The 24,778-nt window shown below is 39.3% G+C and overlaps 3 protein-coding genes and 2 long non-coding RNA genes across 10 annotated transcripts in view; 2 read left to right on the forward strand and 3 right to left on the reverse strand.

Annotated features, from left to right (window-relative positions):
- LOC121891759 overlaps window positions 1-1,368 on the forward strand; it is a 15,434-nt gene extending 14,066 nt beyond the window's left edge. For both annotated transcript variants that reach the window (XR_006094138.1, XR_006094139.1), the window contains 2 exons: window positions 982-1,057; window positions 1,277-1,368. This is a non-coding gene — a long non-coding RNA (uncharacterized LOC121891759). The remainder of the gene's footprint in view (window positions 1-981; window positions 1,058-1,276) is intronic.
- Window positions 1-14,971, reverse strand: part of LOC121891676 (adenylate cyclase type 8-like) — a 19,353-nt gene extending 4,382 nt beyond the window's left edge. The window contains exons 1-18 of one of the 4 annotated variants that reach the window (XM_042404197.1): window positions 14,628-14,971; window positions 14,014-14,544; window positions 10,375-10,655; window positions 10,051-10,248; window positions 9,119-9,358; window positions 8,703-8,931; window positions 8,347-8,496; window positions 7,381-7,511; window positions 6,154-6,265; window positions 5,480-5,607; window positions 5,241-5,399; window positions 3,954-4,188; window positions 3,683-3,868; window positions 3,491-3,591; window positions 1,939-2,140; window positions 1,261-1,362; window positions 965-1,092; window positions 745-826 (exon numbers count right to left, since the gene is read on the reverse strand). In XM_042404197.1, coding sequence (XP_042260131.1) covers window positions 745-826; window positions 965-1,092; window positions 1,261-1,362; window positions 1,939-2,140; window positions 3,491-3,591; window positions 3,683-3,868; window positions 3,954-4,188; window positions 5,241-5,399; window positions 5,480-5,607; window positions 6,154-6,265; window positions 7,381-7,511; window positions 8,347-8,496; window positions 8,703-8,931; window positions 9,119-9,358; window positions 10,051-10,248; window positions 10,375-10,619 — 2,628 coding nt within the window. In that variant the 5' untranslated portion in view covers window positions 10,620-10,655; window positions 14,014-14,544; window positions 14,628-14,971. Of the gene's footprint in view, window positions 1-744; window positions 827-964; window positions 1,093-1,260; window positions 1,363-1,938; window positions 2,141-3,490; window positions 3,592-3,682; window positions 3,869-3,953; window positions 4,189-5,240; window positions 5,400-5,479; window positions 5,608-6,153; window positions 6,266-7,380; window positions 7,512-8,346; window positions 8,497-8,702; window positions 8,932-9,118; window positions 9,359-10,050; window positions 10,249-10,374; window positions 10,656-11,675; window positions 11,689-14,013 lie in introns of those variants that run through there. The other 3 variants (XM_042404196.1, XM_042404198.1, XM_042404200.1) reach the window with 3 other exon arrangements.
- The window catches only part of LOC121891678 (protein NLRC3-like), a 1,105,688-nt gene that overhangs the window by 456,976 nt on the left and 623,934 nt on the right, over window positions 1-24,778 (reverse strand). The window lies entirely within an intron of this gene.
- LOC121891762 lies at window positions 5,344-8,615 on the forward strand. Its single transcript, XR_006094142.1, has 3 exons — window positions 5,344-5,432; window positions 8,371-8,472; window positions 8,559-8,615. It is a non-coding gene; the product is annotated as an uncharacterized LOC121891762 (long non-coding RNA).
- dnajc27 (DnaJ (Hsp40) homolog, subfamily C, member 27) lies at window positions 16,963-23,880 on the reverse strand. 2 transcript variants are annotated; one of them, XM_042404287.1, is made up of 8 exons: window positions 23,476-23,549; window positions 23,002-23,053; window positions 22,539-22,621; window positions 22,308-22,377; window positions 21,788-21,952; window positions 21,583-21,705; window positions 20,610-20,770; window positions 16,963-20,506 (listed from the first exon to the last, which is right to left on the reverse strand). In XM_042404287.1, the coding sequence occupies exons 4-8, from the start codon at window positions 22,332-22,334 to the stop codon at window positions 20,374-20,376; spliced, it is 609 nt and encodes a 202-aa protein (XP_042260221.1). In that variant the 5' UTR covers window positions 22,335-22,377; window positions 22,539-22,621; window positions 23,002-23,053; window positions 23,476-23,549; the 3' UTR covers window positions 16,963-20,373. The 2 variants fall into 2 exon arrangements, with proteins under 2 accessions (XP_042260221.1, XP_042260220.1); XM_042404286.1 differs by lacking the exon at window positions 23,002-23,053 and having other exon boundaries at window positions 23,476-23,880.

The raw sequence follows: 24,778 nt of genomic DNA on the forward strand, positions 1-24,778 counted from the left end.
CCATGTTTATGACCAGGACGGTTGGATAATCTACTCGTTCTCTGTTCTGTGCAACTAATCCAACGAGGTACAATAAAGATATTACACAGAACCCCTTAAACTATCAATAGAACCATTAAAACCAGTAGAACCGCCTGAAACACAGTAACGTATCAGCACTGGTCCTGCAACGCCAACGTTACTCCTCTCTGGAAAAAAGAAAACTTTCACTAAAACCCAAGTAGAACCCAGAAGAACCAGTAGAACCAATAGAACCAGTACACCCCAGTAAAACCAAGTAGATCAAGTAAAACCAGTGGACCAATAGAACTAGTAAAGACCAGTAAAACCCAGTAGATCCAGTAAAATGTAGTAGAACCAGTAGAACCAATAGAACCAGAAAAAACAGTAGAACCAATAGAACCAATAGAACTAGTAAAAACCAGTAGAACCAATGGAACCAGTAGACCCCAGTAGAACCCAGTAGATCCAGTAGAATGTAGTAGAACCAATAGAACCTATAGATTCAGCAGAACCAATTGAACCATTAAAACCAGTAGAACCAGTAAAACAAGTGGAGCCAAGAGAACCAGTAGAACCAATAGAACCAGTAGAACCCACTGGAACCAGTCGAAACCAGGTAGAACCAGTTGAACCCAGTGGAACCAATAGAAACAGTAGAACCCAGTGGAACCAGTAGAACCCAGTGGAACCAGTAGAACCCAGTAGAACCCAGTGGAACCAGTAAAAACCAGTAGAACCCACCTGCCGGCCGTTGTAGAGGACGGCCACCACAAACATCACCATGAGAACGATACAAACTCCTCTCCTGCACAAGTGATGAGACCTGAGACACAAACAGGAAGTCAAACTGTTAGAACAACGTTAGACAAACGTTATTTTAACGTAGAACGACGTCGGCCGGTAATAAACAGGAAGTGCAGGTCTGGTTGTGCTCACCGAGAGTGATCTGTTTGTATCTCACCTGTGTGTCTCTATCAGGTAGGTGTAGAGGGCGGCGGCCAGCAGCAGGGCGGCGAGCTTCAACACACAGCTCAGCCTGAGGAACACCGCACAGGTAACCATGGCAACCACGCCGCTCAGCACCATGTACTGCGCACAAGGAGGATCGACGGTTATATCAGCCGTGCGGAGACGACGCGGTCACGTGTGTTTGTTTTGTTCACCTCTGGATGTGTGCAGATGTTGATGTTTGTGTGTTTGTTTTGTTCACCTCTGGATGTGTGCAGATGTTGATGTTTGTGTGTTTGTTTTGTTCACCTCTGGATGCGTGCAGATGTTGATGTCGGGCCAGGCGGAGGTGGGCGGAGCCAACACTGAGTCACTGCTGTTGATGTGCGTTTGTGACGAGTCACACCACAGCTGGAGGAGGAAAGACGAGAACATCAGAACCTTCCCCACAGGAGAGTCTTGTTGCCAGATGTGATTGACAGAGCAACTTTTTGGGCAACTTTCCCGCTGGCGTTCCTTACAAAGTTCAGGAAATTATTCTTGTTAACTGGGAAACTTTCCGGAGAATCTGATGGTCAAATTTTCTGGTGAGTTGCTTTAAAATATTTTGTAATTGTTACTTTTGGGCAATTCTGAAAAATTTCCCCAATGCCAAAGTTGACAGTGATGCCATTCACACATCACTCTTGTTGCCAGAAGTAATGACATGGGCAACTTTTTGGGCAACTTGACAAGTTTAAGCACACAAAGGAACTTTATTGGCAATCTGATGGGCAACTTTTTGCTTTGCACCAACAGAAAGTTAAATATTTCATCACATATTTCTTTCATTTGTTGTAACACGTCAGAGGAGGCACTTCTCACGTATTATTCTTGTTGCCAGAAGTGACGAACGGCAACTTTTTGGGTGTCGTTTCCTTTAAATGTTTAAAACAACAGGAACTTCCATGAAAACAGGAAAAGCACCAACAACGTCATCAGACTCACGATGTCCGAGGAGGCGACTCCGAAGTTGACGGTGATGGCGGTGAGCGTGAGCAGAGTGCGGGCATTCTTGGTTTCGTGAATCCAGCAGCAGAGTGACTGCAGGGGGGCGGGGCAACGCTTAAACTCCTCCCCCAGAGTCAGCAGCAGGAGCAGGAGGTGAACGCTGCCGCCGACCACGAACTGAGCCACCATCGGACACCACCTGACCAGACAGACGGAGGGTTAATACATATGTAGACGGACAGGAAGACAGACAGGTAGACAGACAGGTAGACAGACAGGTAGGCAGACAGACAGGTAGACAGACAGGTAGACAGACAGGTAGACAGACAGGTAGACGGACAGGTAGGTGGACAGGTAGACAGACAGGTAGACAGACAGGTAGACAGACAGGTAGGTGAACAGGTAGACAGACAGGTAGGTGGACAGGTAGACAGACAGGTAGGTGGACAGGTAGACAGACAGGTAGACAGACAGGTAGACAGACAGGTAGGCAGACAGGTAGGTGGACAGGTAGACAGACAGGTAGGTGGACAGGTAGACAGACAGGTAGACAGACAGGTAGGTGGACAGGTAGGCAGACAGGTAGGTTGTACAGGTAGACAGACAGGTAGGTGGACAGGTAGACAGACAGGTAGACAGACAGGTAGACAGACAGGTAGGTGGACAGGTAGACAGACAGGTAGACAGACAGGTAGACAGACAGGTAGGTGGACAGGTAGACAGACAGGTAGACAGACAGGTAGGTGGACAGGTAGACAGACAGGTAGGTGGACAGGTAGACAGACAGGTAGGTAGACAGGTAGGTGGACAGGTAGACAGACAGGTAGGTGGACAGGTAGACAGACAGGTAGGTGGACAGGTAGACAGACAGGTAGACAGACAGGTAGGTGGACAGGTAGGCAGACAGGTAGGTGGACAGGTAGACAGACAGGTAGACAGACAGGTAGGTGAACAGGTAGACAGACAGGTAGGTGGACAGGTAGACAGACAGGTAGACAGACAGGTAGACAGACAGGTAGGCAGACAGGTAGGTGAACAGGTAGACAGACAGGTAGACAGACAGGTAGACAGACAGGTAGGTGAACAGGTAGACAGACAGGTAGGTAGACAGGTAGACAGACAGGTAGGTGGACAGGTAGACAGACAGGTAGGTGGACAGGTAGACAGACAGGTAGACAGACAGGTAGGTGGACAGGTAGACAGACAGGTAGACAGACAGGTAGGTGGACAGGTAGACAGACAGGTAGACAGACAGGTAGGTGAACAGGTAGACAGACAGGTAGACAGACAGGTAGGTGAACAGGTAGACAGACAGGTAGACAGACAGGTAGGTGGACAGGTAGACAGACAGGTAGACAGACAGGTAGGTGGACAGGTAGACAGACAGGTAGACAGACAGGTAGGTGGACAGGTAGACAGACAGGTAGACAGACAGGTAGACAGACAGGTAGGTGGACAGGTAGGTGGACAGGTAGACAGACAGGTAGGTAGACAGGTATACAGACAGGTATACAGACAGGTAGACAGACAGGTAGACAGACAGGTGTACCGAGGGGCGGGGATTAGCACTTGGACGGCCATCAGCAGCAGCAGCAGGATGAAAGAACAAACCATGTTGGATTTGAAGAGTTCGTCTCTCATCTGTGAGAACTGAGAGACAAAAACAGGACGACAAACAGTCACCAGATCGCCCGCTACACCTGAACTTAGCCCCGCCCCCTACAGGAAGTCCAGGTGTTACCTTTCCCTCCATGTGGGAGTCCTTGAACACCTGAGAGAAGGTGGTGATGTGCTCTTTTCTCATTCGCTCGCTGCTCCGGACCTCCATGGCCTCACGAATCCTCTTGTTGACCTCCCGCAACCCTGACTGCTGCGCCGCCTGATTGGGCAGCTGTGTCAGCGAGCCGTTGGTGAAAGTGGCGAGGATCTACAGGACGCCAGAGGAGAAGGAGAAAAGGTCACAAAAGTTTTCCCAAACCTCAAACTGTCTGTGAGTGTTCCATCGTCCTTACAAAGTTCATTCCCAGGATGTCACCGAACGGCAGCTCGGCGCTCCACGTCGTCATCTCGTCGTAACTCGGGCGCCGTGCCCTCGGTGGCACCGCCTCTTCCCGTTGCGCCGGGCGGATCAGGAACGTGTCGATGTTGTGTCTCCGTAGAAACGCGCTGCGCTCCCGGCCGAGCCCCGCCTCCGTCTCGTAGATCCCGCCCAGGTAGTCGAGAGTGGCCCGCGAGATGTGAATCCGCCTGAGAGGACGACAGGAAGTCATGACTCGTGATCCCCGTTGTAAAAAGATGCTAACAATTAAAAATGTTAAATGTTGAAATATACGGTCATTGATTTGCTTTAGCCTGTTAATCAGTATAATTATTCAAGCGGGAAGCTCCGCGTCTGAAAGTGAAGCCGATGCAGAAGTGACTTAAACCTGCATTCTCTCTAACGACCAGCAGGGGGCGACTCTACTGGATCCTACAAGAAGACTGATTGTATAGAAGTCTACGAGAAGATGACCCTTCTTCTCACCTGATTTATTACATTAGTGAACACTTTCCTAATGAGTTTATGGTCTCAGTCGCTAGTTTCAAGTCTTCCATACAGCGGTTTCGTAAATTTTGACCCCATTTAGAGTAAAATAGCCTTTGGGGCGGGGCTACCTCGTGATTGACATATTGCTACCACAGCAGTGTGTGAGGTGCTGTAGTTGGACCCTGTGGAGCTCCATGATCTCATCCAAATATGGTCACTTCTCATCACTTCTGGCTCCAAAAAAACCGAGACGGTGACGGTCAAACTCAAAGCTTCAAACCAATAGGTGACATCACCATGACTACGTCCATTATCTTTATATAGTCTATGTAATTATTAAATGAGGGAATATTGGATAACACTTTTGTAAAGACAGGATATACAGTATTTAGATTTTGTAAGGTAAAATTGGGGATTTGGCGGCCATATTAGACATTTTGTGATTCTATTTAAATTATGGGACATTTTTGTAAAGTAATGACTTCTTTTGTGAATGAGGAGTTTTCTTAAGTGAGGAATATTTGTTGGGTCAAGACAATTTTGTCAAGAGTGGATATTTTTATAATGTGAATATATCTTGTAAAGTGAGTTTTTGTAAAGTAATACTTTAATGTGAAGTGAGAAACTTTTTTGTAAAGTGCGACGTCATTTTCCTCACTTCTTCATGGGCCCGTCTGAACGCCAGGACAAGTATCGAAGGTTAATAAAAAGCTTCAGGTCTATGAGAACATATATATTATCAGACATTATTAAAAACATGTGTGTGTCTGACCCCGGCACTCCTGTAGCCTCCAGACTGTTGGCGATGTCGACGTCCCAGCTCCAGATGTCAAACTGCCACTTCTGAAGACCCAAAACGCCACAAAGAACCGAACCAGAGTGGACGCCGATCCGCATGTCGACCTCCTGTTGCAGCTCCCGACGAACGTACCTGTTATAGATCAAACCCACGTCTCTAGAGAGTGTATATATGTCATATATATGTTTTTACGTGTGTGTGTGTGTGTTTACCGTATAGTGCTGATCATACTGAGGCCCATCTCCACACAGCAGCGGGCGTGGCCTCTCTGAGGCTCCGGGACTCCCGACACACAGTAATAACAATCACCAAGGATCTTAATACGCAAACACTGATGCTCCTAAACACACACAGGAAAACACTCATGATGATTTATAGCTGAATCACACACAATCCAGATACATCCTAATGTTAAAGTTTCTACTACAGAAATAGAACTAAGAAACAAACATCTACTGAAGCTAAAACCCAAAACCACCACATGGATGTAGATCCAAAGTTTAAAATGAAAACTGAGAGTCGAATTTAAAACTAAACACTAAGACGACTAAACTGCTACTAAAAGTAAAGAGATAAGAAGTCTGAAAAAAAAGAAACTCATTTGTAGAGTTATCAAACTAAAATGTCAAATTTAAAAAAGATAAAACTTCAGAAACTTAAATAACAAAACTGTTATTTGAACCAAGAAACTTACACTTTAAACGTGAAATAAAAATAAAACCTAAAAAAGAAAGTTAAAAATTAAAAACTATTAAAAAACTTGAAACTGAAAATCTAAACCTCTACCTGTAGAAAACTAGCTCATACAAAAGCCTAAAAAATAAACATAAGGATAATATTATAAAAGTAAATATGAACATCCTGGAGGTTGCCATGGTGATCTGACCTCAGCCAGCTTATCAAAGCGACCAAACAGCTCGTTTAGAGTTCTAACGAGATCCTGAGCCGACAGGATCAGAGACAGGGAGGTGAAGCCGATGATGTCTGCAAACAAGATGCTGCGGAGACGAAAAAAAATCATTATCATTAACATCACAATTATGAGAAAAAAGATGATTTTCAAAATTAAAGTCAGATAATAAAAATAAAACTAGCTAAAACTACAGATAAAAAGTTACATTTTTTTGAGAAAAGGTAAAAATTTTGTGATTAAAGTCAGAAGTTAAACATGTTGTCTGTTAATTTACCTCTTAATATAAACTTTTCTAAATGAGTAAATATAATGTTTTTGCATTATTGTGTAAGTTTAGAAAGGGCCTGATTAAAGACATTATTAAGAGAACATTTTGTAAATTGAACACTGTTTTTTAAAAGTATGACATTTTTCTAAAAGAGGAGTTTTCTGGTTTATTTTGTGAAAAAAAAGACACTAAAGTCACACTAATGACTTTTTGTGAAGAATATTTTTGAAATTGATGACATTTTTGTAAATTACAGGACATTTCTTTAAGCTTATTTAAGTTAATCATTGCAAAGTAAGGACATTTTGTGTTTAAAGACAAAATTTGTAAATTGAAGACAATTTTTGTAAAGTGCAGATATTTTAAATGAGAACGTTTTGTAAGTCGAACACTATTTTTTTAAAATTAAATTTTTCTTAAGTGAGTTTTTGTTGTTGATCTTGTTAAATAAAGATACTTTTCTTAAATAAAGACATATTTTTTAGACCATTTTGTAAAGTCAAGTTGGGGATTTGGCAGCCGTATTGTACATTTGCATAAAGTAGGTTTATTTTTGTTAAATCGTTGTAAAGTAATGATGTTTTTGTAAATTAGGATATTAAAGACACTTTTGGTAAAGTTATGATATTTTTAGTGAGGATATTCTTGTAAATTGAACACAGTTTTTTTTAAATGATAACATTTTTTTAAGTTGAGGAGTTTTTGTTGAGGCGTGTCTAAAGAAACTTAAAGCTACATTCAACGTCCAGCAGACACGGAACAACATGATCATCCCATTGACACTGTCAGTAACGGCTTGCGGGGTTCCTCAGGGATCTATTATTGATCCTTTATATTTTAACTGTACCATCAGACTGTTTACTTCAGGCCTTTTAGCTGCCAGATGTTCTTTTCTGTTTGCTGCCTGCCAGGTACTGTGTCATGTGACGTACCTGACATCTTTGTAGTGGTGGATGTAGATCTTCTGGAACTGCTGAGGCAGCAGATATTCATCCATGGTGGCCATGTCAGTGATCATCTCCAGAACCAAGAAGCGAGGCAGGATGGACATCACCAGACGCTCCTGGATAGATTTTAAGTTATTAGTCATAGAATAAACATTAAATCGCTTTAATCTTGTCCATCTATGTACTGTGTGTAGAAACAAAACATCAAACTTGCAAACTCTGGATTTATGAACTTGTTTGAATTGGAAACTTGCTAACGTGGCTCATCGTGTAGAGAGGAGATGTGACGACAAAGGAACTTTATCAAATAACATCATTTTGAGGAGATGCAACTACTCATAACGCACATCTAGAGTGTCCTCTAATGTCTCATAACATGTGATAACTGCAACCACATTCATGTATGTGGTTCTCTACCTGTCTGTGGTTCTCTACCTGTCTGTGGTTCTCTCTCTACCTGTCTGTGGTTCTCTCTCTACCTGTCTGTGGTTCTCTACCTGTCTGTGGTTCTCTATCTACCTGTCTGTGGTTCTCTCTCTACCTGTCTGTGGTTCTCTACCTGTCTGTGGTTCTCTACCTGTCTGTGGTTCTCTATCTACCTGTCTGTGGTTCTCTACCTGTCTGTGGTTCTCTACCTGTCTGTGGTTCTCTCTCTACCTGTCTGTGGTTCTTTCTCTACCTGTCTGTGGTTCTCTACCTGTCTGTGGTTCTCTACCTGTCTGTGGTTCTTTCTCTACCTGTCTGTGGTTCTCTACCTGTCTGTGGTTCTCTACCTGTCTGTGGTTCTCTCTCTACCTGTCTGTGGTTCTCTACCTGTCTGTGGTTCTCTATCTACCTGTCTGTGGTTCTCTCTCTACCTGTCTGTGGTTCTCTACCTGTCTGTGGTTCTCTACCTGTCTGTGGTTCTCTCTCTACCTGTCTGTGGTTCTCTACCTGTCTGTGGTTCTCTACCTGTCTGTGGTTCTCTCTCTCCAGCCGGACTCGTCCCTCGATGCAGCGCCGGGTCTCCAGGAAGGCCTGCCTCTGCGTGCGGTCAGACAGGTAGTGGATGAACAGACCTGCAGTGTTCATGCTGAGGTACAGCAACGCCTTCGCCAACACCTGGATGCAAACACACACACAACTTACCCTGATGGGAAAAACTCTGACTGGCTGGTTTACAGGAAGAAAGAAATGGACAAAAGAAATCACAGAAACAAGGAAGCAAGAGAGGAATAAAGAAAAAGACTGAAAAAGAAAGAAATACAGGAAGGACACAAGAAAGAAAGAAAGAAAGAAAGAAGGAGAAAGGAAGGACCATGTCAAACCTTTCTGACAAAGGTGTGGTCACCGTGGTGACAGCAGACATCCAACAGGAGGTGCAGCATAGAGGTGGTTGCCCCGGCGACGATGGACCACAGCAGGGGGAGGGGCAGAAGGGTGTAGGTGGAGAAGAGCGTGAAGAAGACGTACCAGGATTGATCGTTCCCCCCCCGATTGAACGCGCCCACCAACACCTGCACCGTCTGAGACAACCAGCTGACCACAGACAGGTACCTGAGACACAGACAGACACCTGAGACGCAGACAGACACCTGAGACACAGACAGACACCTGAGACACAGACAGAACAGACACAAACACCTGAGACACAGACAGAGACAAAGTAAGGTAGAGTGAAGATGTGGTCGCTGTAGCAACTGCTGACATCACGTTCCATCTCTGACTACATTTCCCAGCATACCTCAGCCACTGCGGCGATGACATCACCTCCCTCCTGGTCAGCGCCAGCACGCAGATCCCCGTCCACAGGAGGACCGACAGTCCAGCCAGCCAATCAGAGGCCACGCTCCCCCAGCCCAGCGGCCACGTTAGCAGTGAGACCAGCAGGCGGGTCAGGATGTCGATCAGGTTTGTGACGACCAGCGAGGTTCTTCTCTGACCCGAAGAGAACTGCTGATACAGCTGCTCCAAGTCCGGAGACCTGAGATCAATCAGTTTAATCAGATTCATGATCAATATGTGTAAAGACATGTAGAGTTGTACATGTGTTGCTCTCGTCGGTGTATAAATGTGTATGTATGAAAATTCTGAATTAAAAAACTTTTGTATTTAAAAAAAATACAAAATTTTACAAAGTAAAACTTTAATCAAAATTTTAAAAAAAAAAAAAAATTTGACAAAATTTTTTAAATCTATAAATATTTTTTATTGTTTATCTTTAAATTACATTCTTTTTAAAGAGTTTAAAAAATATATAATATTAATATTATATGAAAAATAAAAATATTATTTATAATATTTTATTCATTGTATACAATTGATAAAAAATGATTAATTAATAAACTAATAAAGATGTTTTTCAGGATTTTACAACGCAAGTTAAACTTTTGATGAAAGAACAAAAAAATGTTCTTTTTTGTAAATTTTATTTAAATTAATCATCTGGTTGTTCTTTTTTTTAATAAATTTACAAAAAAGTATTTTTTTTTTAAATGACAAGAGTAGAAATCCTATGAAATCATGAACATGAAATTAAACTGAACAAAAACAAAAAGTTAACAAAAACATCCTGTTTGAGTCGACCGGACGAATTTAAACATTAACTCATAAAGAAATTTAAGTTTTGAGAAACAAACATGAAATAATCGTGTGTTTTTGTGTGTATCTTTGTACTTGAATGTGTGTTGCAGAGCAGGAATGAAGACGCCTCGAACTGTCAGTCCCCACGACACAAAGAAGTCGGCGTCACTGAGCGATTCGTGTTTGGCCTTCATTGCCGCGGTGATCTTTGGTGTCGCCGGGTGGATACGAGCCGCAGACGATCGACGCTTCTGCCAAAACGCTCCGCGTGACGCCTTACTGCGGATCTGCCTGTAAGACGGAGGTCGGGGGAAAAGAAAGATCAAACAAGAAAAGAAAACTTTTAAGCTTCAAGACGTGTTGTGAAATAAACAAAAAAGTCTGATAAAAAAGTTTGTTGATGACATCACTCTCTACCTGTTGATGTCGGCGATGTAGGCGTCGGTGACGGTGATGCAGTGGCGGCCCCTCTCCATGCCGCCGGCGAGCTGCAGTGAGTACAGGTTGTGCTGGTCGATGATGTTTCTGACGGCATTTTTCCACAGCAGCTGTTTCCTTCTCAGGCCAGATGTGGGGTTTATGTTGGTGCTGAAGGTGATGTCACTGGTCTGCCGCGCCGCCTCACAGTTGCCGTTCTTCATCACGGCACCATGGTCGTCCATGGTTACGAGAGCGGTGACGCCCTCCTCCTCTGAGACCTGATTGGTGGAGAAAGTGTAGTGAAATAAACTTCACATAAACTTCAGTTATTGATTGATGAACAAAGTGACGTTTGTTGTTTTTAATGTAACTTCAGAGAACATGAACGAGTGACGATAAACTACAAACTGTTTACTGTAAATAGAATTGTGTCTTTATTTGAAATGGTTTTATATTAGAGACAGTTGCACAATGTATATATCTGTGCAGATATATTATGGGCCAGTAAATGAGAAAATGTAGTTATTGTTATTGTTCCAAGAATTTAATTTTGACAGATAATTACATTTTTTTTAAATTGGAATTTTAAGGAAATTTTAGGTGTAAAAAAACACCATTTGACAAAAAAGCTTTAAATTTATAAACATGTTTTTATTGTTTATAATGTGTGAAACTTTGAAAAAATATTTTGTAAAAGTAAAAAAAAATGCATTTTTTAAAATGGTTAAAAAATTTAATACATTTTTGAGATTAAACAATTGTTAACCTTTTTTATAATGTTTAAATATAAATTCTTTATATTTTAGAAATTTTAGACAATTGATCAAAAAAATATAAATAATCAGTAAAATAATGAGATGTTTTTCAGGATTTCTTCAGAAAAGGTCAAATCAACTTCTGAGGCTTTTAATTTGGAACATCTGCAGGAAGTTAAAAAGTGTTTGAAAAAACGGCAAAGTAGAGCGTTTTTTACCCAGCATTTATTAGAAAGCAGGTTTGTTGGTACTGACCATAGGCTGTATAAAAATAATGGACGTAGCCACGGTGACGTCACTCATTGGTTTGTGGATTCCCGTTTTGAAGCCTTGAGTTTGCATTTTGACCGACGCCATCTTGGATTTTTGGAGCCAGAAGTGATTGTATTTGGTCGAGACGGTGGTGCTGACCCTAATGCTAGCTGCTAGCTTGGTTAGCACGGTGCATTTACAGTCTATGGTTAACTGTGATCATGCTAATGCTAATGCTAATTTTTGCTAGCAAAAAACAGGCTTAAAACCATTCACACTAAATGTACTTACAAGAAAAACTGAACATTCGACTCCTTAGAGGGTCTTTTAGTTCAACCAAACACTGAGCAAGACTTTTTTAGGCAACCAAAACGTTACTATTAACTTTCATGAACTGAAAACACCGAAACAGCGACGGCTACAGCTACGCCTGTACTCTGTGAATCTGGGGTTGCGCCATGGTTACGTTACCTAACCAACGTTGTCGCTGTGGTAGCGACTTGCCATCCTTAATTATGCATAACTTTAAACCGTAATAAAATGTAAAGAGGTGAGTTATATTAAAATTCAGTCCCCCGTACAGTTGTCATGAACGTGGACATCTATGGGGATTGACCAAGCAGCAACCTCCGGGCTGTAAAATGAAGCCAAAAACTGCAGTTCCTTGAACGGCCACTTGAGGCTCCAAAAGCGAGTCAATCCCCATAGACCCCCATGTTAAAATGTCCAACTTTACAGCAGAAATAAACATGTTTACAGCCTGGTACAAACAACGGTTTTGGTCACTGTAGCTAATTTCCTCTTTCATGACAACTGTACGGGGGGTGAATTTTTATATAACTCACCCGTTTAAATTTTATTAATCCGTAAAGTTCTGCATAATGAAGGACATGGCTGCTTTGAGTGACAGGTCCGCCAGCCGCTAGGTGGCTTGTTTCAGCCGTTTGGCCCCGCCTCTTTGCCCATTTTTGATTGGCTGGGAGTTAGGCAGCGTCACGCACTGCTAAGATGGCGACGGCTGGAGCGGCTCGCTTTGAGCTTCAAGACCGCTCTTCAGAAACCAACGGGTGACGTCACGGTAACTACGTCCGTATTTTTATACAGTCTATGGAGATTGACTCGCTTTTGGAGCCTCAAGTGACCATTCAAGGAACTGCAGTTTTGACACTGACGCTTCATTTTTCAGCCCCTACGGTTGCCGTTTGGTACCAACTAGGACTCTGACTATAATTTGAGAAGTTTCTGATTTAAGGAACTTATTTTACTTATTTTTAAAAACTATTTTGTGACACTAATTAGTTGTTTTTGGCAGTTTGGTGGTTTTGTTTGATGACTGAGATCACAGACTGAAGCCAGCAGGATAAACCTCTCAGGTCATGCCGTGCTGTAAACGTTGATGTTCAGCTGATCAGATTGACTCAGACTGCTGGCCCGGGGTTATTCTCTGTTTCCAGGGCTAATCCAATCAGGTCACAGCACAGTGACCTGCTAGTTCCTCAATGACTCCTGACGGCAGCAGAGCAGCAAGTTAATGAATGGAAGGAAACTTTCAACTCCTCGTTGATAATTTTTACCATAATTTTACAAAACTAAGATTATAAACAAGCACATTGATTGAAGTTTGTTTTAATAATGATTTACAGAGAGAAATGTTTATGTTTGTGATTAATTTATCAAGTATTTGGGAGGTTTGGGTTCGTTCAGACCAATCGTCACTGTGCCAAAAATTAAATTAATACGATTTATATCAGACATTCCCTCCAGGATTTCACAATTTTTTGTGATTATTGCAGCCAAAAATGTTTGATTTTGCAGCGGCTTTTCTCAAAAGTTGCGATACAGTTTGCAGTGTTTTATGTTCTTGTCTTGCGGCAAAATTGCCAAATAAAATCATCAATAATGCCATTAAAATAAATCCATCAACATTAAAATATTGTTTCATTTCCAAAGCTGATGCTGCATTCTTCTGACTCACTGAATCAAACCTCATTTGAGAACATTTGAGAACATTTGGGAACATTTGAGAACATTTGGGAACATTTGGGAATATTTGGGAACATTTGGGAACATTTGAGAACATTTGGGAACATTTGGGAACATTTGGGAACATTTGGGAATTGTTTTGCTCGTCTATGGCATCGTGTTTGTTGGCAGGTGAGATTTGTCGTCAGTTACCGCCACACCAAACGCCACGATTGGTCCAAACCACAAGCAGCTGTTGATTTGAACGTTTCATACAGAAAAGTTGCTGCAATTTAGCAAAACTGAAGAGAATTCTTGAATTTGTGTTAATTTGTGTTAATTTGTGTTAATTTGTGTTGTTTCCCGGCGGGAGTGAACAGAGATGCTCCGTAAAAACATTCTGACGTCGCCGCCGAGCGTTTACTGCGATTACTGCTTGTTGAGTCAAACAAAGCTTCAACACACAGACGACTCGCGGTGTGAAATCATTTAACTCATGTGAACGGTGAACTTTAGGAAACTTTGACGATTATGGTGATAATATTACCGACGATAATCGTAGCGTGAAGCTTTGACACCGGAACAAGTTCATATGTATCTGCTAACGTGTGTGTGTGTGTGTGTGTGTGTGTGTGTGTGTGTGTGTGTGTGTGTGTGTTGTACGTACTTGAGTGTTCAGATGAAGAAAGTGGCTGCAGAGGTCAAAGGTCGGTCAGTCATCCTCCTTTCTTTGTCTCTTCTTCTTTTCTTTTACTTCTGGTTTATTTTGTGATTTTTCCTCTTTTTTAATCCTGTTTATAAGTTTTGTTCGTTTCCGTCATTGTTTCCTCTTCCTGTTACTTTGTTTCCTCTTTTTGTTATTTCTTGTTAAACTCTGTCTCGTCTTTCCTTTATTTTCTTCTTCACATCTTTTCATTTCACATTTCAAGTCCACAAATCCAGCAAATCATACTTCAGGCTTCTTCCTTCCGTTAAAAACTCTTATTTTCATTCTCTGGATTCATTTTAAAGTCCTAAAGATGAATAATTTAATAAATCCTGAAATTCTCCTTCCACGTTTAAACTTTAAAGTATCTTTTAACATCAACTCTTGTCGATATTTGTTTATGTCCGTCGTTAAATTTCTCTTCTCCACTTTTATCAGTCTGTCCAGTTTCTCGCCTTCACTTGAACCTGTTTGACCAAACTTGAAGAAAAACTGCAAAAATCCAAAGATTAAAGCATTCTGGAAACAAGACGTATTTACATTCACTCATAAATCTTTACGTTTGTTTAATTTACCTCCATGAAGAGAAAAACTCTTAATTACCCCAAAAACCAGGAAGAAGCAGCTCACAGCGTCTGTTTGTCCAAAATCCAACGAGGAGGCAAAAATATCTGAAAACACAAACACGACGACGGAGAAGAAGAAGAAGTGGAAGAAGAAGAAGAAGAAGAAGAAGAAACAGAAGAAGAAGAAGAAGAAGAAGACAGATGGAGGCGGAGACGCTTCAGGTAACGAACTGAATCCCTGAAACAGAAAAGACAAATAGCCGTTCATTAATAGGACAGATTAATGGTGTGTGTGAGTTCAGTTGCATGATGGGATTGGCAGACCTCCAACCAGGTCAGCGTGTGTGTGTGTGTGTGTGCAGTAAATCCAAACAGCAGGACTAAAATACAAAAATTGTAAGAAAAGTCAGTTTTAGTTTCTGTGTTTGTTTCTTATTGTTACTAAACATAAACTGAAATTAGACTTTAAACCTTTAACTAACAGTTACTTTCTCTATTAATCGATCATTAAGTCTAATAAATATCAGAAAACAGTGAATAAAATGGTTTGTTTTCATATGACTGCTGTTTTACAGTTTAAAGTACCAGTATTCATAAGAAGATGGGCCCCAGTCATTCTGCTAACACCTTAAATGTAATGAACAATTCTATATCATCTACTTTGCACAACCAAGAACTGCGGTATAACATTTAATGACAAGGTGACCTTTTTGTTTGTCTGTTTTTGTGTTGCTGTCTCAGTTGGTGTAATTGGTTTTGTTTTTGTTTTTATTTGTCTGTTTATTTGTAGCCTCCTATGGGAGGGTTCGGTTGTGTATATTTGTATTGAACGTATGTCTGTGTTTGTTTTGCCTGTAAGTTCGATAAAGGCAATAAAGTTCTAAAAAAAAAAAAAAAAAAAAAAGGTTTGTTTTGTCCAACTAGTGACGTCACGTAAGACAAAGACAAGAAGCAAATACAACTGAGAACTGGTGAATTTAGAGTCGTTCTTGTGTAAAAGAAATAAAAAATACATACATATACACACACATTTTATATATATATATGTATATATATATATATGGAGTAATTTTTTGTGGTATTTCTGCTTTTAGTTAAGTTCTACTTCTGAAAGCAGTAATACCACAATGTAAAAATACTCCATTACAAGTAAAAATCCTGCATTTAAAATCGTACTTAAAGTACAACATATACTTAAAGTATGAAAAGTAAAATGGTTTCCAGTAGAATATTATATCCATCATATGTACAGTTTATTATTTTATATCTATTCATTGAAGTCAAGTTGGAGCTAATTTAACAAGTGATATTGTTTATTTGTCTAATATATAAAAATACATATAAATGTATATAATATTGATGTGTAGTTGTCAGATATGTGTAGTATAAATATCTCAATATTTACTTTATATTTTACGTCCTGGCAGGTGAAAAGACGATGTTGTTGCAGCCGCAGAGGAATTTTGAGTGTAATTAATAAGAGAATCCGGAGTCGGAGACGTGATTTTTGTGTTTTTATTATTTCAAAAACAATCCAGGAGAACGTGCACTTACAAGGACCGCAGTGAGACCGCGACACACACACACACACACACACACACACACACACACACACAGACACACACACACAAGGTCGACAGTAGACGCTTCATCATACATCAAAATAATTGAAAGTGTGAAACTGCCGACAATAAAAATTCTTCTTCTTCTGCATTATTGCAAACGTGACCTTACACAGAATCTGAGTCGGCAGGAAACGCATCATCAACATGTCAGATGATAAAAGCGTGACAAATAACGTTTTTCAGCTCCGAGTATGATTAAAGTCGCAGTCATGAGGTACGGAGGTCAAACTGTGACAAAATGTTAATTTTAAATAGTCATACATTCCTCAAACACACACACACACACACACACACACACACACACACACACACACACACACACACACACACACACACACACATACGCGGTCCCGTTATCCGTCAGTCCAGTTCATCATACAAAATAAATAATATGTGGTTATAATACAGAACACGTTGATATGCAAGTAGACAGAAAACAAACTTAAACATGTTTGTACTTGTGATTGGCGACGCTTCAAAACCTCGGCTGTTCCACTTGTCGATTTATTGTGATCACAGATATTTATATTTATTTTTATTTATTTTTTCATCATTTAATTAATCAATTATCCATTAACTAATTTTCCTTTATTTTACATTTCTTACATATTTATTACTTGTTAGCATTTTAAATAATTTCTTGCAATTTACAGTTAATTTATGTTTCTCACAAACTATTGTGTTTTTGTTACCGTATTTATTATTGTTTTAAATTTAACATTACTTAATTTATTGTTGTTGTTTTTCATGCTAAATGCATTAATCTGCTCTTTGTGTTAGTCTACCATCACTATAATTTAACATTAATTTACTGATATATATTACGAGACAAGAAGCAAAAGGGCTGATGGGAAATGTAGTCTTAAAATGGAAAAGCACAGCTAACAGTGCCACATCTGTGAGACAAACAGCAACCTTAAATTTGTTTAATCTAAAGACCCAAAAACATGTAAACATTTCAATCTTTGTTAAAAAAAATCACATTAAAATCGACAAGTGGAATCTCAGCTCGCGTGTTTCCTACACATGTTGGTTCCTGTGGATATACGTATGTAAAAATATAAAACTATGATCACATATTCATGCTGTCTGTCAGTTCTTTACAGTATCAAACAACTTTTTTTTTCTGCTTTAACAAGACGTTTCTACTTCTATCGTACACAGAGAGAAGTATTAAAAACTTTTTCTTTTTGTTCAACATCTGGATTAAAATGTCCCAACATCATCATCATCATCATCATCATCATCATGTAAACTTTCTTGTTCAGGTGAAGGAAGTCTGGAAGACAAACTGCAGTTTAATAAGAGCTGCTGATATTTTTTCAGTTATTTGCCAAAAAAGAGCAACTTAAATAACTTTTGTTTTTCCTTTTACAGCGAATAAGTAAATCAGGGAACAAATGTGGTAATTTGAGGGGTTGAATTATAACTCACAGTTAATAAATAAAAGATATTCTGAGGTAACAAATTAAGGGTAACAACTGTGACTGTCAAGTTTACCATTCAGGGCACAAAATCATTTTAATAAAGAACAACTTGAGGGAACCTGTTGGCAGTTTGAGGGAACAAATCAGTCACTTAAGGGAACTAATTATGCATTTTAGAGAAAAAAAAAACAATTTGCCGGCACAAATTAGAAATGAAATTAAACAAATGATCAGTTTGATGGCATATTTAGTCACTTAAGGGAACATACAGTGTTAGTTATTTCAGGGAACAAATGACGTATTTTGTATTATCATGAGGGAACAATGTACATTTAAGGGCAATTTTTTTGTGTGAAGAAATTCTGAATTTAATAAAATAAATTGACACTTTGAGGGCACAAATACATCACTCAAGGGAACTAATTAGTTACTGAAGGGAACAAATGAAGTACTTGAGAAAAAAATGGGACCTAAATAATTTCAGGTATCAAGTTATTTCAGGGAACAAATGAAGTATTTGGATAATAAGGTCACAGTTTACATTAGAGACTGCAAACTAGTCTTTTTAGAGAACTTAAATCACTTGAGGGAACTAACGAGGTAACAGCTTGACATTTGGAGGGAATAAATTAGTCACTTGAGGGAACTAATTAGGAGTTTGGGAGGAAAAAAAGGAATCTGAGGGAACAAATTAGCAATTGGAGGAAACAAACTATGTAGAAATGTAATGGCACAAATTGACAACTTGAGGGCACAAATAAGGGAACCAATCTGTCACTTTAGGGAACAAATTATGAATTTGAGAGAAAGAGATAAAAGTAGGAATTTCAGGGCAAAATTTCACAATTTGAAGAAACAAATTAAAAGTTAAATGAAATAAATTGACAGTTTGAGGGCACAGATCAGTCACCTAAGGTCATGTTCAAGTATTATGGGATTATTCAAGGAGAAAAAAGTTGTAATTCAGGTGCACAATTTAGCAGTTTTAAGGGAGCAAATTAGAAATGTAAAAGGTAAAACTGACAATCTGATTGGTCAGTTTATAATCAGTCATTGGAGAAAATAAATAAGGATTTTGAGGGAACAAATTACAGCAGATGATGCCAACGCCACCCATCCAGTATCAGCAGCTGATGGTTTCTAACAGACCAGTGTTCAATCACACAGGAAGTCAGATCAGTAAACTAACAGTCCGTCCCATTTAAGACCTCTTGGTTTCAGTTCGGTCAGAGATCTCTGTCATAACTGCATCGAGTGTTTTGGCAGATTTGTATACAAGTTTAGGAGTATTTTTAACATTAAACATGCATTTTTTGATTATAACACACTGTTAACTTTCATTTATTTGGCAACCAGGCATTAAAAGTGGATCTGTGACACGTCGGTAACTTGTTTTATGATTTAAATAAATTACTTTACACTGAATAAAAGTCACATTTAATAAAAATGTTTGGACTCGTTTGTAACATTTCCGACTGGATTTGAAGCTGTTGCTTGTTGTTGTTCAGCTTTTAAAAAACTCAGATGTTTTGAACGTGTTTTTACCGTTAAACGCTGACCTTTGACCTGCTGCTCTGCTGACGTCATCAACATCAACTGCACACACACACACACTCCTCAACTCAAAACCACACACCATGTATGGAAGATGATGACGGCCATGTGAAAAAAAAGTTATTATTAATTTTTTTTTTAGGAAAAACTGAAAAATAAAAACTCTTTAATCTCAGAATTGTGACGTTATTGTTTCGGCTTTTCCTCAAATTTAAATTTTTTTTCTTTGAGCATTTTATTTCTCAGGTAATATTTTACCCTCAGAATTCCACATCAATTTCAAACGTTGACTTTAATCTCAGATGTTTAGAATGTATTGATTATTATATTATAATTATAATTATGACTGTAACTTTAACATAACTTTTCTCATAATTACAACCTTTAAAACTTCTGACAGTAATTAATGTTGACTTCTATCTCAGAGTTTGAATCATAACATTTTCTAAAAAGTTCTGACATTTTTAAAGTAATTTTAACATTTTTAATCAGAGTTTTGATTTTAAACTCAAAAGTTCTGACTTAAATTCAAGGATTCTTAAAAACCTTAGTTTTATAGTTATGATTTCTTCACGTTTAACATCCCGTACTCAGATTTATGACTGAAAAGTAAAATTCTTTCATCTCAGTTTAATCTCCAATTGTTAATTTCAGAATTTGACTTTTAATTGCAAAATCTGACTTTCAGAGTTAAAACTATTTTGTAAGAATTACACCTTGTAAAAATATTTACATTTTACAAGAATTTTCCCATAGATTTACAACTTTTTTAATCAAATTACATTCAGATTCTCACTTTATTTTTAGAATTATGACTTCCTCCTAATTCTGACATTTAGATAATTTAATTTTTTTCACATAATCATAATTTTTTTTTTTGACAAATTCTTCTTTTTTTTCCCCACGTGGCCTTCATCATCTTCCGTACACTCCCTCTCTCTCGCTAACACACCAGTTTAGAGATAAAACGTAGAACAGAAGTCAGAACTGGCTTTAATCCAGACGTCAGGTTGGCAAACAGCACTGTTGGCGAGCGACATGGCACACGAGACGTTCACGTTAAATAAATATGTGAATAAATAAACGCTGTTGTTACGGCGACAGGAAACAGGTCCGATCTCTCCGAGAGGCTTCAGGTGTGTGTTTGTGTTATTTGATGTTCTTCAGCAGTGACGTGCGAGCGTTCACCACGGCCTTGAAGGCGTCTTCGCTGCCGGGGGCGACGCATTTGTCCGGGTGGAGCAGCACCGCCAGCTTCCTGTACGCCTTGTTCACTTCCTCCCTGGAAACAAGCAGGTAGGAACCAAAGTTACACAAAAAGAACCAGAGAAGTCTGATTCAGTTCCCGACAACAAACTAACTTTGACCTTCGGCCGTCTACTCACCGCGTGGCTCCGGGTTTGACGCCCAACATATCCCAGGAGTCTTTGCTGTTGCGGATGCGTCGGATGGTGTCGGCCTGCTCTTTGGTGAAGCCGGCGCTGACCTCGGACACCGGACGCTTCCCGCCGTTCTCACACATGTCGGTGATGGACGAGAAGAACGCCTGCAGAGAAGAAGAAGAAGAAGAAGAAGAAGAAGACGAAGAAGAAGAAGATGAAGAAGATGAGGATGAAGAAGAAGATGAAGATGAAGATGAAGATGAAGAAGAAGAAGAAGACATCGACCTTTTTAAAGCAGTTAATAAACTTGAGTTGAGGATAAAAGCTGTTTGTCAAATTTTTCTTTACACATATAAATTCTACAAGTAAAGAACTTTTTCACTCATTAATCATCTCTTTGACATTTTCAGCTCGTGACGCCTTAAAAAGAAGCAACACGTCAGCGGCTGCATGTCGACCGTTTATAATAATATAATAAACAACCACCAGCTGCTGTAAAGAACAAATAGAACCAAACACAGATCATAATTCATAACTTTATATGATCCGTTCAACCAAAGAGTTCATGAGATTTAAAGGAAAGTCTGAACATGATTCGGTTCCTGTTAATCATCCATAAATCAGAAGGGTCACAACGAGATTAACGAGAAAATATCAAAATCAAAACAACTTTATTGTCCACCTTGGTTGTACAAATGACATCATACGTTACACTATATTAGATGCAACTTTGTAAAGATGCAGGGAATACGTTACTAGAAATAATTGAATAAAACAAATGAATTAGCAGTTTAACAGATGTGGGATGAAGGATTAGAAGGTTTCTGTTACACACTATTTGTTTGTTTTTTCTGCTGTTTTTCTAGTTTTCACGTCTTCAAGCCTCTAAAAATCATCCGAATGAAAGAATCCTCGCTGACCTGAGCCGAGCGCTCGATTAGTTTTAAGCGGTCGGAGCTACTGACAGTCGGCGTACCTGGAACATCTCGTTGATGCCCTCTCCGCTCTGAGCCGACGTCTCGAAGTAATGAAACCCCCGAGACTCCGCCCACAGACGGCCCTCGCCCTCGTCCACCACGCGCCGCTTCGTCAGGTCCACCTGCAGAGACGCACACACGGACGTTAGTTTACCTGCAGGAAGCAGCTCTGACCTGACGGCGGGAAACGTGTTTCAGTCCGACCTTGTTGGCGCAGACGACGAACACGATGCTGTCCATGTTGGCCTGAGAACCCATTTCCTGTTTCATCTCGCCGAGCCAGCTGTCCAGAGCGTCGAAGCTCTCCCGGAGACCGACGTCATACACCAGCAGAACCCCCTGACTGTCCTTATAGAACTCGTTACGCACCTGAGGAAGAGGAGGCAGCGAGGAAGAGGAGGCAGCGAGGAGGAGGAAGAGGCAGCGAGGAAGAGGAGGGAGTAGCGAGGAGGAGGAGGGAGCAGTGAGGAGGAGGAGGGAGTAGCGAGACAGACAGTGACAGTGAATTTAGCTGCAGCACCACCTGCTGGCACGTTTCTCACACTACAACCATTAAAACCATTAAAACCATTAAAAACCTGATATGAATTTATCTCAATGATTTTATTCAGAACTTTTGTCCTGAAGCTCGTTTTGTTTCTCTGCTGACTGTCGTCGTCTCAACTGATTAAATAGTTAAAATATTTAAATAAATAAAAACTAAATTAAAGTTCTTGAGACTGACCTCGTAGAAGAAAGGATGACCAGCCATGTCGAAGATGTTCACTTTGATTTCTCTGTCGCGAACCTGAACTCTGACAACACACATCACTGTATTATAATCCTACACAATAACACTATGATGACATATTAATGAAGTATAAGATGTTAAACAACAGTAACGATACATCATAGTGACTTACTGCTGATAAACAGGATCAACAGTGTTACATGTAGAACAAACACACAAACTTACTTGGTGACTCCGTAATCAATACCGATCGTGGCCAAATACTTGGGAACGAACCTCTTCTCACAGTAGCGTTTGATGATGCAGCTCTGAAGGAGAAAATGATTGATAATAAACTGCAGAGCTGCCTTCAGTATTTACTAATCAATACGTTCTCTGCTGAATAAAGAACTGAGATGTTTATTATGAGGCATCTTACTTCTAAACAAAAACAAATGTGTCTTAAAACATAGTTTATAATTATTACATAATCACTAGGACATTACCTAATTATAATATCTACGTCATGACTCACTTCCCTTGGCTCAAAAAATAATTATTTACTATTTAATCTTGTGAAGTAATATTTTTTGCCGATTTTCTCATAAGCAGAAACACAGCTGTACTAAAACATTATTTATTATTATTTAAGAATCAATAGTTTTTTCTGGAAACATATAAAACATCAGTTCTTCATCATAATATTTACGTTTCAAGCTGCTTCACGCGCCTCGCAGCTGTTTGTGATGAATGAATGGATCCTGCAAGATTAACGTTTGTAAAAAATAAATGTCAGTTTAATCTTAATAAATAAGATATAAACCGAATTTTAGAGAAGATGCGAGTCTCTCGAAAAAAACTCTTCATGTGTGTTGAAAGATGATGTTAATTAGAGGCGATAAGCAAGAAAACGTTAAAGTAATTGATTTTTACAGGGAGTCTGGTGTCAGAATAACAACATTAATCAGCGCGTTCAGCAAACATAAAAATGATAAATAATACATAAATAATGTTTATCATCACAACAGAAAACAGCTCTTAAATCGGGTTTTAACAGTATATGATTAATTAGCTCTACAATTAAAGCTAATTTACATGTTTATTACAGCAAACAGCATCTTACTGCTGAAATCCACCAGATTCAATATGATGTTTGGTGTAAAATAACCTGAAGGTGACTCACCTTTCCGACCTCCGCATTTCCGAGACTTATTACCTTCACACGAAGTGATTTCTTGTTGTCTCGTCTTTTCGGCACGTTTGTTTCCATTTGGATTTATTTTAAATTGACGTTTTTTTGACGTGAAACACTGCTGTTGCTGCTGTTGTTGTTGTTGTTGGGAGCGCAGCTAACTGTGCTAACTAGCCGTTAGCAATAATTGAATGAATAATTATCTAATTAATTAATTAACCCGCATTGTTTGACTGTAGCATCAGAGCTGGTGTTTTTGGTGAGCTGCCATTGTAACACACAGCAGAAACACTGCGGACCTGCTAGCCTCATAGCCTAAATGCTAACCAGCTGTTTGGATCCCCGTCTGCTAACAGTTAGCCGCTAACACTTCCGTCTTCTTCTTCTTCTTCGGCTTTTTTCGGCGGATCGCAGTACCAGCTTTTAGATGCAAACCGCCACCTACCGTCCGGAGTATGTAGAACAGCCTGTAATAATGAAATACAACAAGTTTATTTTAGAAATTATATTGTATTAAACAGTCCGGTGTTTATTAATAAATCTACTACCCCTCTCTGTATTTTTCACACTTCATCTCCATTTGTTCCTCGTATCTTTTCCAAATCTCTCATCCTTTCTTCATTATATTTGACACATTGTATTATTACATGTTCAGCATTTTCAGTTATATTACAATGAGCACATACTTGTGAATTTACTTTTCCCAATAGAAATAAAGTCTTGTTTAAATCAGTGTGATCGAACCTTGACCTCCTCTCTTCTACACTCACTAACTGTTGTTTGTACTCTACATCATCTGCCCTTTTGATATATTTAATATTTATGATATTTATAATATACTGTCCTCATCCCAATTTAACACACTTCCTTTAACCCCTTGCAAGACAAAACTACTGACAGTGAATGAAAATTATATTTTCTATACACACAATAAACCAACAATCTTTTAAAATACCTGAAATTAATCCTTAATTTAGACTTGAAAATACGCCAAACATTAAAAATTTGGTAGCTGGAAATCCCTGAATTTGAAAAAGTAAACACTAAACGCCTTAATTTCAAAAACAATAAATGAACAAATCAAGTACATTTTAACGAGAATTTTTCATCAATTTACACTTGAATTTGAAATATTTGACAAATCCATGAAATATTTACCTTAATATATTAAAATCCATTCAGAACCCCATTAAACTTATTAAAATACACACATATACATAATTACATCATTATTAATGTGTAAATTAATTGAATCTTAAGGTAAAAAATGAAGGGATTCAGTTCCTTTGTGATA

The sequence above is a fragment of the Thunnus maccoyii genome, chromosome 24 (assembly GCF_910596095.1).
Source record: "Thunnus maccoyii chromosome 24, fThuMac1.1, whole genome shotgun sequence".
Lineage (NCBI taxonomy): Eukaryota > Metazoa > Chordata > Actinopteri > Scombriformes > Scombridae > Thunnus > Thunnus maccoyii.